This window comes from Cetorhinus maximus, chromosome 26, assembly GCF_964194155.1.
Source record: "Cetorhinus maximus chromosome 26, sCetMax3.hap1.1, whole genome shotgun sequence".
Taxonomy (NCBI): Eukaryota; Metazoa; Chordata; class Chondrichthyes; order Lamniformes; family Cetorhinidae; genus Cetorhinus; species Cetorhinus maximus.
Genome location: NC_135904.1, coordinates 21272356 through 21287637, shown reverse-complemented (window position 1 = coordinate 21287637; position 15282 = coordinate 21272356). Strand labels below are relative to the sequence as shown.

The 15282-nt window shown below is 38.1% G+C and overlaps 1 protein-coding gene across 2 annotated transcripts in view; it reads left to right on the top strand.

Annotated features, from left to right (window-relative positions):
* Positions 1-12860, top strand: part of tex9 (testis expressed 9) — a 49460-nt gene extending 36600 nt beyond the window's left edge. For both annotated transcript variants that reach the window (XM_078530339.1, XM_078530340.1), the window contains 4 exons: positions 2118-2291; positions 7585-7719; positions 12301-12435; positions 12618-12860. In XM_078530339.1, coding sequence (XP_078386465.1) covers positions 2118-2291; positions 7585-7719; positions 12301-12435; positions 12618-12692 — 519 coding nt within the window. In that variant the 3' untranslated portion in view covers positions 12693-12860. The remainder of the gene's footprint in view (positions 1-2117; positions 2292-7584; positions 7720-12300; positions 12436-12617) is intronic.
* The last annotated feature ends 2422 nt before the right edge of the window (positions 12861-15282 follow it).

Genomic DNA, 15282 nt, shown 5'->3' with positions numbered 1-15282 from the left:
CCCTGAGGCAGCACTTAGCCTTAGGGAGATGAATGCGCTCTTCCGTGCGCATGTGTGAAAAAGCACACTCTTGGCTCAGGGAATCCCCCCCCACCCGCATAGGGAGCGCATAGCGCTTCCTTGCGGACATCATGCTGGGCGGGCCTTAATTGGCCCGCCCATGTAAAATGGCGGCGCGGCCCCGACTCGGGGCGCTGATCGGAGGCACGCCTCCACACGCCCGCTCCTAAGCGTCCCCCCCCCCCACCCGACGGGGGGAAAATTCTGCCCTTGGAGTGTGGTGGAAGCAGGTTCAATTGAGGCATTCAAGAGGAACTTAGATGATTACTTAAAAAGAAACAATCTGCAGGGTCATAGGGAGAAGACAGGAGAATGGCACTAGGTGAAATGCTCATTTGGAGAGCCGCTGCAGACATGAGGGGCTGAATGGCCTCATTCTGCGCTGTAACAAATCTGTGATTCTGTGAGATAGTGTTACTATCTGGAAAATGGAGTATGGTATGGCCATGCTATGACATAAGGTTCTCAATGTTTTGCTACTTTTTCCAACAATATCACTATTTCCATATGAGTGTAACCTTCACTTCTGTAGAAATGCATTGAGTTGCCTTTTAAATCAACTTGGCTTCGGTGATTTTCCATGTTCGTTTATTCCACAGATCTATTACCCTTTCTATGGAATTGTCATGCCTAAATTTTTTTTTTTTCTGTCTCAATTATCCCCTTTAATTTTTGAATCCCCTGCGCATCCTTCCATCAATATGGACAATTTGTCAAGATGAACCTTACAATAATTTAAGTTTAAAAACTTAGATTAGGCCACTTAGCCAACAATAAAAGAAACTCCTTGAATGGTTCATCATTAGAGATTCCTACATTTTGGTGGGGGTTGGAGCATGATAGAAAGTGCAGATGGAAGGGAGCCTTTTGCTTTAATACACCTGTGCCAGAGTTGGCTCTTTAGCTGGAACTCATCACAACTGTAATGTTAGTTCTTTGCCCATTCTATATATCTTATATTTTTCTTTTTCAAACATGCATACAATTCAGATTTAAATGATGACACAATGTTGGTCTCAATAGCTACTTATTGCACAACATGCCATGTCCTAAGGCTGCGTGAATTTATTTTCTAATGTCCCTCTTTGTTCTTCCAGTTATTATCCTTAGTTTAAGCTCAGTGTTCACAAACATGAGATACATATTTTTACTTTTTGCTCTCAAAACCTTTCAGTAGTTGAAACTTATTTGAAGTCTCCATTAACCTTCACTTTTGAATGAAAAAATCCCAATTTTTCATGCATTTCCTTCATAAATATAAACTCTCTTTATACAATTTCAATGAATCTTCTCCATATGCTTTCTAGTGCATAATATCCATCTTTAACAGGATGCTGAGAACTACATGTAATACTCCAACTGCGTACCGGTGTGTTGTATAAATTGAACACCAGTTCCTTGTTTTTCTTAAATGGCCTATTCTACCTGCACTACTTTTACAGATGTACCTGCACCTCAGCTATCTGTTTCCCAACTTTAAGAATTGTAACATTTCACAAATCCTCCTCCTTTGTTGTTTCTCTGCATTAAAGTGCACCTGACACTTATCTGGTCACTCCACAAACTCATCAATGCCCTGCTGTAATCTCCCACATTCTTCCCCTCTGTTCACTGTACTCCCAATTTGATATCACTAGCAAACTTCAACGTCATTCCTCCTGTGCCTATGCCATTTATATAAATGGCAAATTAAAGAGGTTGACCACTATCCAGGTATCATTAATTCATTTACTCTACTCTTTGCTTTATGTTCCTGACCCACTTCTTTACCTATGGAACTAGATTCACTTTAATATTGTGCCTTAATTGCTGTATCAAGTTTTTTTTTATATATATAGTACATATATGAGACATCATCTGAAAGTTTACTGCATTCCCATTACCTTTTCTTAATTTAAAATTATTTAATTGGTGATGGATTTCAGTTCACTTTGCATTATGAAACTTAATGTTGATTCTGTGAAGTTGAGTGACCATTTCCATTGAAAAGATTTAATTTTATACAAAACTATTTGTAAGATTATTTTTCATAATCTCATTGTTTCATTAAATAATAGGATGATGAAAATAACTCTTTGAGCAATCGAGTAAAAGAGATAGAGGAAGAACGTAACAAGTTACAGAAAACAACCAGCATCCAGCAGACACAGATTGAGAAGTATAGAAGCCTGGCAGATGAGGCACACAGGAAGAGCGATGGATTGCAACAACGAGTGACCTCTTTGCAAAAGGTATATTTTACCTTATAGTGATCTGAGTAAATTCATACCTGTTCCAGTTTAACTGCAGCATTCTATTTAAGTATTTTGTTAAATTGAGGATAAGTTCACCGCTTTTGAATATCACTTAGTCAATACCAACTATAACTGGAAGGACAAGCAGGTGACCTGATACTAGGCCTCCAAATTGCTCATAACTGGCCGTGAGTAACCATCTATCTGCAAGATTGTTTGCAAGTGCTTGGTTGTTACTTGCTTTCTACAACAGATGCATTAAGCACATGGTTGATTAGAGAAATTAAAATGGCACACCGTTATTACAGTTTCTCGTGTCTTTCAAATTGTTTTTTTTCTCAGTTTCCTGGTCGCTTTTGTGAGATTCTTAGTCTATTTCTCATGAGATTTTCTAACTGCCAACTACGTATATGAACAGAATTATCCATTTATATCACAGTAAAAAGTTACCAGAACTTGCAGGATCTTGGATACCATAACCTTTCCTTCCGAAAGGAGCTGTCAGTTAAATGCAAACTGAACCAATCATGAGATCTGAATATTTGAAAATTGTGTTACTAGGGTCATAGTAGCAAGAGTTTTCTATTTCAGTGCTTCCTAGCCCATGATTTTCCATCATTAAAGTTAATGGGAAGAATTCTTGGGCTGCTGAGTGCAGAAGTGGAAAACTCTGGTTTATAATTGCAAACTTTGCAAAATTGTATTGGGAGAAAACCGGGTACAAGATTCTGCTTCGCAACTATAAAGACCAAATTTTAAAGAGTCACCAAATCAAAGCTGAGACAAAGATAAATCATTTTCATTACATTGACTCTTGGTGGGAAAATGATCACTAATCAAAACAAAATGCCCCTAGAAATGAATGTGCCTTGTGCAAAATAATCCAAAAATAAAAATAAAATTCTGCAGCAAACTGTTCTGGAAGTCTGACTAGATTTCACCTGAACCATTCAAGCAATCGGGAATATATGGTTTGTATGGACTAGCAATAGAGAGATGTATAAAAATCATAGGTGCAAAGCTCGTTCTTTCAAATGAAAGACATAACTTGAGATAATATTTTTTCAAAATCAAAGTGATACAGTTGACACTAGTCTGAAGTAAAACTGTCTGATTATAAATGCTATATTTTCATGTTTTATATGACATTTCTTATACTACCATTAAAGTGTACATATTTGTTTATTACATTCTCTAAAGTCTTCCATATTTGAAGAGAAGTATTTAAAGAAAAATATGAGAATGGAATACTACAAATGAAACATCTCAGTAGCATATCCTACAAAAATCTGTTCATGAAACTGATGTTGGGCCTGAATTTCATCATTGCTTACAGAAAAACAGTCTTTCTTGGTACAACTAGGACAGGTACAGTTTTATTGTCTAGGAGACAGTCAAAAATGACTTAATTAATCATCTCTAAACACCTCGCAAATTCTTTCCAAACCCTTTCAGTAGGAAATGTACACTCCACCTCAGCATCCTCCCTCGCAACAATCCTCCAACTCACTATGAGCAAATCAGACCCCCTTATGAATTAAAGAGAATTGCAATTTTCTTTTTAAAAGGATATTCAATTTAAAAATCTGATAATGCTGTTGGTTACACACACAAAGTGTATATAGTCACATTTATATTAAATATTCTTACAATATTAATATTTGAGATAGTTTGGTAGGTATGTGCATATGTTTGGGTGTGGAAAGATAAAACACTTATGCAAATGTGATTATTCTACTGTGGAATGTGTTTAGTGTCTCTTGTATGAACTTGGAGACGACCAAATATTTTAAAATTGGAACCTTGATGCCTGTGGATGCTTCATTAAAGTAGAATTAACATATTTTAGTGTTTGAAAAATGTAAGCAAAATTGTATCTTTGGAGAGCAATTTTCTGTGGAAATGGTTGAGGCTATGGACCAAGATAGGTAATTAGTTAAAGTGCTTCATGATGCATTTATGTTCATTATAAGCTTTGATTATGTGTTGTTATTGTTTGAAATTTGAAAAGAAAAATATCTCCAGTTGTAATGTTATCTATACATATAGAATTTGCAGTATCACCTTTCCTCATAGAATTTTTCCCAGTTTTCTCCCCTTCTCTCCTAAAGGAGCCTATCACAGCTGGTTTTTAATTTTTAGAAGCATAAATGTCAGCAGGTTTGTCCAAGTGGCTTTTCTTCATTTATAAACCCAGGTTGTTTGACCATGAAGGGCAGTCACAGTCGATCCTGATCTTGTTCTTAGCCAGTGTGAAAACTTGAACTTTCTATTGGGTCATGCGGTAACAGTCAAGAACAGAAACCCTGGCAGATTTCTCAATTTCCAGCCCTGAGGCCAATGATGGCTCCCCATCTGTTGCCCCAGTGGAGATCAGCTAACTAAGCACGAACCAGGAATCAAACCTGGGACCATCAGCTGTTCAGGGTTAAGTATGGCACCAAGCAGTGTTTTTACTCGCCAAGCCATTGGGGTTAAATCATTTTACAGATGTTGCACCATTACTTTATCTATAAGAAAAATAAATGCTTAAAAACGATACCATGATTTGTCATAGATTAATTGTTATGTGAAGTTACTAAACTAGTCTTCAGCAGTCATGTGTAAGTCATCAAATCAGAGATTACTTGTTGCTGCCATCTGATGGCCAGAAAGGTACAGTTCACTTTATATTTATGTTTTCCTGTGTTTTTAACCAGATTTCAGAAAAGATAGTGCGGATACTACTTATACATATAACAACTGGAAATATTTTATTCCTTTCAAATTTGAAACAATATCCATACAATTCACCAAATCTTTAAAATTTATTCTTGGGAAGTAGGCTGTCATTATTGCCCCTCCCTCGTTGCCCTGCGAGGGTGGTGGTGGGCTGCTTTCTTCAATAGCAGTTTGGTAGTGAGTGGCTTGCTGCTCACTTCAGAGGGCAGTTAAGGTTCACCCTCGTCGGTGTGGGACTGATGTTCCATATAGTCCTTACTGTCTAGGATAGCAGATATACCTTCCCTAAAGGACATGAGTGAAGCAGTTTTTTTTTTACTAAAATCCAACAGTTTAATGGTCACTTTTATTGTTACTAGATTACTAAATTGAATTTAAATTCACAAAGTGCCATGCTTGGATATGAACTTGTATTTTCTGGATTATTAATCGGGCTTGTTAGATTCTAGCAACATAACCACTATACCTGCGCATTAGTTGATGTATATTTAAATTTGTATGAGTAAATTATACAAAAAAAAACAAAATATAATCAAGCACAACAGCATTCAGAATCAAGGTATTCAGAAATTATTAACCATTAAATCTTGTGATTCCAAATTCAGCATATAATAATCAATGTCCATTTAAGTATAAACTTTTATCTGCTGATGAGTATTAATGATTGAAATGTAAGAATTCCTAATTTTAAACCAAATGTATTACTTTACTGAAGAGATTGTGAGATGAACAGTTTGCTTTTAAATAAAGGTGACCAGTTAATGCTTGGGGAAAATGGTTCTATTAAATATGCAACTATATTGCTTTTAGCAAAAGGTCTGTAATTAACTGCTTGGTCACAAAATTAGAAAATTAATTAAGAAAATACATTTAATGATTTCTAAATGATGTTGCTATACATTAATACGTAGCATGTATTATTTCCGTCTGTATTACCCTTCATCTCATCTCTTCAAACTGTTAGGTGTAAGGCACTTTAGATGGCTCTGCAAATAATGACCAATGACCTAATTTTCAGATTTGCTGTTTTAATTTAGCGCCAGTACTAAATTCAGCCAGCTAATCAGATTCTCATTGAAATAATTCAACCTTATTCAGAATACTGAAGGAAATGAACCATTGACCTGTGCTAATATGACAAATTATACTAGTGGCAATACAATAGGAAATGAGGGGTAAACAAATATAAACGACCACACATCAGTGAAATTAAACTTTCAGATATATAGAGTATTATAGAGATATATATAGAGTATTATAAAAAAACAAGCAAGGAGCACACTAAGTATTGACCAGGTTTACCAATAGCAGAGTGCTTTTGAAAAGCATGATCCATTACTGGAAAGATTTAGAAAGTAGACAGCTAATGTGGTGGGATATTGCGTTAAATAACCTACCTTTAAGCAGCAACACAGACATCAAATAACACTGAACAGGAAACTATCTGCTGCCAAAGAAATGTAGCAGAAAAAAATGGGATGGGAACGCAATAGCAGTAAGATGATGTGCAAGAAACAAGAGTGGCAAGGACATGGGATGAAAAGGCAGCTACTATTGGATACAGCAGACGTTTTTCCTATACATTCCACTGAAAGATGCAATCACACCACACCCATCTGGGAGGAAATAAAAGAGTAAGGCGGAAGAGAGAGACTGGGCAAAAGAAAGTAAATGGCAATCAGAAGGAAACAAACAAAGACAAATACAGCAGAACTGAGTAATTAAATTAAGATGATATAGTACATTGTCTGACACTGAGCAAAATATAGCAGATTCATTATTAAGTGATTATAAATATTAATAACAAGAGATAGTAGTTTGGATTTTTTGTGTATTTAATACTTTTTAAGCAATGCCTACCGAAGACAAAATGGAGATGGCATTCACGTATGGAAAAGCAAAATAAATTATTTGCTATTTCCATGAGCTTATTAAGGAGCTAATGGTCATGCATATCATATTTTTCAGACAAAAGTGTTGTAGATGTATGAGTTATTTGGATGTAATTGAGAAGGCTGTAGAAATGTGGTATAATTCAAATAGGTTTTTAGATATGCAGTAAGGAAAGAAAGAAGGTTACTTTTGTTGAACATCTTTCACAATCTCAAAATGTTTCACAACCAATTTAGTATACATATATTTTCCTTCTAATAAACATTAAACAATCAACAATGAGATTGTCAGTAGTAAAGCCTGGCTCTCATGGAAGTAGGTTTCATAATGTTGAAAAATGATGCCTGATTGATCCACACTTAAAAAGCTTGCTTAATCGGTATTTCTAATCTCTGAATATGTTTACCACTGTTTAAACCCATATCAAAAAGTGCAGTTTGGCAGTAAGTTGCTAAAATCAACATTTCTACCATGTCTGCTTTTCTGCCTGCTATTGTTTAGCATAAAAATGAGACAGCAAATAGGACCAGTGATATTTTTTGAGATATATTAATGTTCAGAACATGAGCACTTTGTGTAAAAGCAGAGTCTAGGACAACTAACTATTTTTGTATATTTTAACATCTTAAAAGTGCATATTCTATGACTTTTCCTCACCATATAATTGCTATCTTAGGAATTGGACAGCCAGAAAAGAGCCCAAAAGCAAGCTGCTACAAACCACAGTGCCACAGAGGTTCGTCTGAACAGGGCATTAGAAGAGGCTGAAAAATACAAGACAGAGCTAAATAAATTGAAGCAGAATAATAAGGTAAACATGAAGATAAACATAAGATAAAGTAAAATTATCAATACCATGCTGCTGGTGAAGAGCTGTGCCCGAAGTCAGTGCAGGTTGGAGAAGTATCTCTACACTGTTGTAGTTCTGTTTCCAATCAAAGCACCCTTCGTGTGCAACTCCCCATTATTATTCTACTTATTATGAAACTTAATTTTTCAATTAGCACTGTGCATTTTGGAAAAATACATACAATACTGAAACAATTGGTAAAGTTCCACTTGTAAGGCTTGAAAGAGATTAATAGCAAATTATTTAATGGTTTGAATTTTGACTTGGTAGTTGGAAGCACAGGCTAATAGTTGGACAGAGTTCTGCAGATGTCTAAAACTGTTTGCACATCATTATGGTGGCACTGAAGGTAGGGAGTCGGAGGTGGGGTAGTAGTAATGTCACTGGACTAGTAATCCAGAGGCCCAGACTAATGCTCTGGGAACATAGGTTAAAATCCCACCACAGCAGCTGGTGGAATTTAAATTCAATTAATAAATCTGGAATTAAAAGCTGGTCTAATGGTGACTACGAAACCATTGTCGATTGTCGTAAAAAACCCATCTGGTTCACTAATGTCCTTACTTGGTTTGGCCTACACATGACTTCAGGCCCTCAGCAATGTGATTGGTGAGGACAAGGTCAAGTAGGTTTTTCCCTCTCGTTTGTTCCTTCACCACCTGCCAAACACCCAGTCTAGCAGCTAGAGTCCTTTAGGACGCGACCATTTCAGTCAGTAGTGGTGCTATCAAGCCACTCTTGATGATGGACATTAAACTCCACCCCCACCCCCAGAGTACATTCTGCACCCTTGCCACCCTCAGTGCTTCCTCCATGTGCTGGTCAGCATGCAGGAATACTGATTTATCAGCTGATGAGAGGTGGTAGGTGGTAACTAACAGTAGGCTTCTTTGCCATGAGACTTCATGGGCTCCAGAGTTGATGTTGAGGACTCCCAGGACAACTTCATCCCAACAGTAAACCATTGTGTTGGCACCTATGGTGGGGTCTGTCTTGTCGGTATCTCTCCATGCATTTTCAACAATTTTCAACTAGCAGTGTCGAGTGAATGATCCATCTCGGCCACCTCCTGAAGATCCCAGCATCACGATTGCCAGTCTTCAGCCAATTAGATTCACTCCACGTAATATCAAGAACGACTGAAGGGACTGGATGCGCCAAAGGCTATGGGCCCTGACAATATTTCGGCGATAGTACTGAAGACTTCAGAACTTGCCACGTTCCTAGCCAAGTTGTTCCAGTACAGCTACAACACTGGCATCTACCCAGCAATATGGAAAACCACCCAGGTATGTCCTGTCCACAAAAATCAGGAACTCAGCCAACTACCACCCCATGAGTCTACTCTCGACAAACATGGACAAAAGAGCTGAACATAAGAGGTGAGGTGAGGGTAACTGTCCTTGACATCTAGACCTTATTTGACTGAGTGTGGCATCTAAGAGCCCTAGCAAAACTAGAGTCAGTGGGAATCAGGGGGAAAACTCTCCACTGGTTGGAGTCATACCTTGCACAAAGGAAGATGGTTGTGGTTGTTGGAGGTCAATCATCTCAGTCCCGGGACATCACCGCAGGAGTTCCTGAGGGTAGTGTCCTAGGCCCAACCACCTTCAGCTGTTTTATCAATGAGCTTTCCTCCATCATAAGGTCCAAAATGGGGATGTTCACAAATGATTGCGCAATGTTCAGCATCATTCGCGACTTCTCAGATACTGAAGCAGTCCACGACCAAATGCAGCAAGACCTGGACAATATCCAGGCTTGGGCTGACGGTGGCAAGTAGTGTTCGTGCCACACAAGTGCCAGGCAATGACTATCTCCAGCAAGAGAGAATCTAAACAACGCCCCTTGACATTCAATGGCATTACTATCACTGAACCCCGGCTATCAACATCCTGGGACTAACCATTGACCAGAAACGGAACAGGACCAGCCGTATAAATACTGTGGCTACAAGAGCAGGTCAGAGGCTGGGAATTCCGAGGGCAGTAATTCACTTCCTGACTCCCCAAAGCCTGTCCAGCATCTAAAAGGCACAAGTCAGGAGTGTGATGGAATACTCTCCACTTGCCTGGATGAGTGCAGCTCCAACAAAACTCAAGAAGCTCAACACCATCCAGGATAAACCAGCCCATTTGATTGGCACCCCATCCACCACAATAAACATTCACTCCCTCCACTACCGACACACAGTAGCAGCAGTGTGAACAATCCACAAAATGCACTGCAGCACCTTCCAAAACCCACGACCTCCACCACCTAGAAGGACAAGGTCAGTAAATGCATAGGAACTCCACCACCTGCAAGTCTCACACCATGCTGATTTAGAACTATATCTCCATCCCTTGCTGGGTCAAAATCCTGGAACTCCCTCCCTAACAGCACTGTGGGTTTTCCGACAACACATGGACTGCAGTGGTTCAAGAAGGCGGCACACCACCGCCTTCTCAAGGGCAATTTGGTATTCTTGTGATTGTCTTGACCTATGTCAGGGGAAGCAACAACTTTATACTGCATGAGAAGAAAGTGCTGATTGGTAGAGGCGTTGCCATGGAGAATGCACCATTAACTGGTGCATTCTCCATAGCAATGCCTCTACCAGAATCCACTTGCCAACCAATCAGCATTCTCTTCTCATATCGTATAAAGTCATTGCTTCCCCTGACATTAGTATTCTTGCGATTGTCCTGATGAGTGCAAGATGAAAAGTTTCAACAAAATGTCTTTTTTCAGCAATACTCAAGTTCTATACTACCAAATGATTATTTATATTTGGTTATTCATATTAAACGTTTAAGTTATTGGTATTTCATAGCTCAAGGATCTGAGTTACACAATACTCTCCTCTACATACTTTTCTCAATAGCAAATGGTCCCTAATTCTGGAGATCAGGAAGAAAAAGATAGGAAAGGCACTACCATCCCCTAAGAATGTACTTAGGTTCCACCAACAGCCAGTTTCATATTACTATTGACAGGGTTTGAGTAGTTTCCCATTTTTTGGGGTTACTTACCAAACCTGCCACTTTGTGTTCTGCCAACGTGATTTCCCTTTACCCATCTAAACAAGTGGTTCTCAAACTGGGATCCACAGAGACCTTCCAGGGAGTCCACAATGCAGGGCTGGTCCACAGATGGACAATGTGGGTGACTGCCCAGGGCAGCGTTGTCATGAGTAAATGTGTGTGTGGAAGCTGGAGGTATGTTCTGTTCTCTCCCTGCTCCTGTGGTGCACTCTCCATGTTCCAGGTCCTCTGGGCTCCTGCTTTCTCAGTGCTCCTATCTTGGTGTGCTTCCCCAATGCTCATGCACTTCCCCAACTCCCCTCGTGTTTCTCTGTGTCCTACTCTCCCTGGGCGCTGGCTGTTGCCAAGCACAGATGCTTCAGCAAGATGCAGCCACACCCATCTTACTGATATCAGTAAGGAAATGTCTGTTTTCTCAAAACATCAAAATACATTTTACATGCAGCACTTTTAAGGTTATTATGTAGCATTATAATTTAGATGGAGATCCGTGACTACCAATCCATTTGAAAAGGAGTTCTTCAATCAAAACAGTTTGAGAACCACTGATCCAGACAAACAAAAGCGATGACCTTGAAGCCTGATTGTTGTTCCTTCTTAAATCGTAAGAATCAAAGATGGACAGTCATCATTACCATTGCTTTGCAATTCAAATAAAGAATCCTAACAAACTCTGTGATTTCCCAGTTCCAGAATCCTTTAAAGTTTAGCACTGCTGTACATAAAAACTTGTTAATTCCACAAAATATTTTTCCTTTAAAAGTTTGATCCTGATTAATAATCTGCATAAATTTTTTACACACCTAGCAATTGTTTTTGTCAAGTGTTAAAATCTATGTTTAAATTTTCAGAGATTGGGATGGTATCGTCCATCCTGTGCAGATGTCATAACTGGAAACAACTCCATTTAAATGTGCACTGTACTTATTTGTACATCAAAATTGACCAATCATGTATAGGGTGCATTAGCCGTGTGTTTTATTGATAATTTCATATCAGGAGCTTATTACATTTGTGACTTGGTATATGGGGAAAATCAGATCTAGTTGGTGAGAAACCCTTCTCAAACCATCATGCAGGAGGGAGTTAATAAGTAAAACAAGAAAAGACCACTTATGTTAAGTCAGTGCAGCTTGCGATATTAACTTTATTTATTTTCTATTTTTTTGTTGCCTGTTTGGTCATGCTTCATCCCATATCTTCACACCTTAGCAGCCCATGTTTATTTTTGCTCCTGCACGCCCTTTGTCATAACCTGCTATTTCTACTTATCAGCTATGTGAGCTGCTGTGTTTTGGTATCAATCTTTTGTTAAACTATTCTTTCTAACATCTGACGCGACATTGACTTGGGTAGTCCTGCAACCATGCTCTCCCAGCAGCTGTGGATTTAGTGGCTGCCTAAAGACACTCTGTGCCTGCCTATCAAAATAGTGCTCAACAGAAGGTGGCCAAAAAATTAATCTAGTGCAATACAAACAAGTACGTTTGTAAACATGCTAATTATTTATCACCAGGACTTAACTAATCAAGAGAAACTAACGATTGAACAGCTGAAGACTGAAAACAAAAAGTTAGAAAAGCAGAAAATGGAGCTCATGACTGGCTTTAAGAAGCAGATGAAGCTAATAGACATCCTTAAAAGGCAAAAGGTAAGATGGGACAAAAATGAGAATTTACCATCAGTAGAAGTATTTTTTAAATCATGGTTGTTGTTACAAACAAGGTTAAAAACTGAGATTTTTTTTTTTAAATGGCACCCAAAATAACTCAGTGATTGAATCAGTATGTATAATTGCAGTAGAAGTTTACAAACTTGTTTCTTTTTTTTTAGATGCACATGGAAGCTGCTAAAATGCTGTCCTTCACTGAAGAGGAATTTATTAAAGCATTGGAATGGGGAAACTAACCAGAATAGAAATTTAGGAGTTAAATACCAACTCAATGTTGTAAAACATAACATTTGTTGCAATTCCGTATGGATCTTTTTCTTTGAGTTCAGTATTTACATCCATCCTACTCCTACCAATTTAAAAAATATTTTAAAGGAATAAAGATAAAATTGTTTGCAACCTTTTCTGTTATTTAGTTCATTCTACTGGTAGTCAATTAATTGTGGGGTGGTTGTTGGTTTTTAACCGAATGATTGTGTTTTCTCCTTCCATTTAAGCCACAGACCCTAACTCCTGAGATGCTACATTTGTTTTCATAATCAGCTTCTAGCATGGCCCACATCTTGAAACTACCTAGTAAAAATGACTTTACATAGCAGAAATTCTGCTACGCAAAGTCATTTTGTTGACTGATTTTGATTTGTTTTAATTTTCATTCAATACATTTTCCTTAAGAGCCCAATAGTGTTGGTATTTCTCCATGCCTAATTCAATTATGGTCTTGAAACCATTTTCCTGCTTTTAAAGCATGTGCAGCAACAACTGCCAATAGGGTCAGCCACAAAATATTAAGAAAACTTGAGTAGGGTATCTAGCACTAAGATGTATCAGTATAATCTCAGTCATCTTCACTTTACAAACAAGCACAATAAACACTTGGGGAAAGGTCTGTGGAACTTAGTTGACCCAGTGATCAGGTGATATTATCTCCATGCCATTTTTTCCAGCTAACAATTATGTCCAGGACTTCAGTATGACTAGTACTTGATTGTTGTGTGCAACCCTCTCTCCTGCCTAAAATACATTTGTTGGTATATATACACCTACATTGTCATACTTAAGAGGGACAAATGTGGCATCAGTTAACAGTATTGGCGTAGACTTTATGGACTGGCATGAAGTAATTGCCACTGCTGGAAGGAATTCTTTTCATAAATTTGGCCATTTGAAGCTACTCTAGGTTTGTCATTCCTGTATCAGCTAACAAGTTGCCCTCAACCAGTCTATTTGAAATTAGAAGGGAATTGTCTCAAGGTCAGTATTAGTTGATACGCTCTCAGCCAATTATCTGGTCACAGCAAAACCTCAAGTTTAACTGTGAATTTTGCTTGGGAGACTATACTTCTGAACATTAATCTGCAAGAAAGCCTTGTTGAAAGGGCCAGCTCAGTTAGATGTCTCTTATCAAAATCTGCCTTGATTTTCTTCTCTCCACAATGATGACCATTACCGCACACTTGAGAAAGGACTGGATGAATGTAGCCTATGCCCCTCAGTTTTCAGAGGCAACTACTGTTAAGTGCTATTGTTCATGCTGATGGTGCTTGTTAATCATTTTAAAGTACAGTTGAAGTTTAGGAAGTCTGTTTCAAACTAACAATTCTAGTTTCTTACCCTCCCATTCTGGAAAAAGATTTAGAGGCAAACATTTAAATGAAATGAGAGAGAAAGTAGTATTCGGACTAGAATTCACTTACCATGATAGATCCAGTTTTGTATTTGTTACTTTAGAGCACATTGATGTTTTCGACATAGGAATTAAATTGATTTACTAGTGTAGCTTGTTCATAAACACATTATGGATTATCTTCCTGTCAGATTTTCAGGCACAGCTAAATATTTCTTGTACAAACTGCTGATTGTAGAACAGAGAGAAAGAGACACACTAGGGAACTTCAAGTAGCATGAGAAAAATATCAAGTCTATCTCTGGCGCAGCAATGCAAGGGGAAGGCTGCTTTGAAGTAAGCCAGCCATTATAAATCATGAGCATAGCGCTTAGTGCACCAGGGACATATTTGAAAGAGCTTGAGTTATTGGACAAATTCAGCACATTTATGCACAGGTGCACTCAACGCTGACTGGACAACAGTACCAGAGCACACATTGGTTCTGTATTATCAGTCCCATAGAGTAATTCTTATAAATTCATTGATCGCATTTTGGGAAGATCTTTCCAAGCAGCTTGTATTACTGCCCCTGTTTCTAAATTGTACTCCTTTGGTAAAGTGGGTGGAGGATGCTTAATATAGCTCAACTACCTTGTGCAATTTCTATTATTCCTTGAATAGTATGGATCTGTCACATACTAAGATCCTACCTCTCCATCCACACAGGCCTTAGAGGCGGATAGGGTTTTGTGGGTAAAAATTAGTTTGTTTCCTCCAAATCAAAATTAACTGTTGCAACTGAACGCATTTGGCCTGTGTGTGATGTGGGACTAGGGGACCACATAAGGCAGTACTATTCTGCAACTTCAATATTTCCACATGTCTAGTAGACACGTGAAACCAATTAAGCAAGGCTTTACTCCCAAAATATGCAGAGGATACAAATCATTGAAATTGGAGGACCCACATGGTAGGTAATCTATCATTTACCCAATCTATTGATCCTCCATTAATTGTTCCTTCGTTAACCCAGTCATTCAATTCTTTTCCCCCCATAGCATGCAGTAAAGTACCAATTTGCCAGAGAAACAAAAATAAGTATTAATATAACACTATACAGTTTTGTAAAATGTTTGTTAAATTGAAAATTTTATAGATTCAAGATATTGCTGATCTGCTAACTGAAGTGGCAAAATTCATTAATCTACATTCCACTG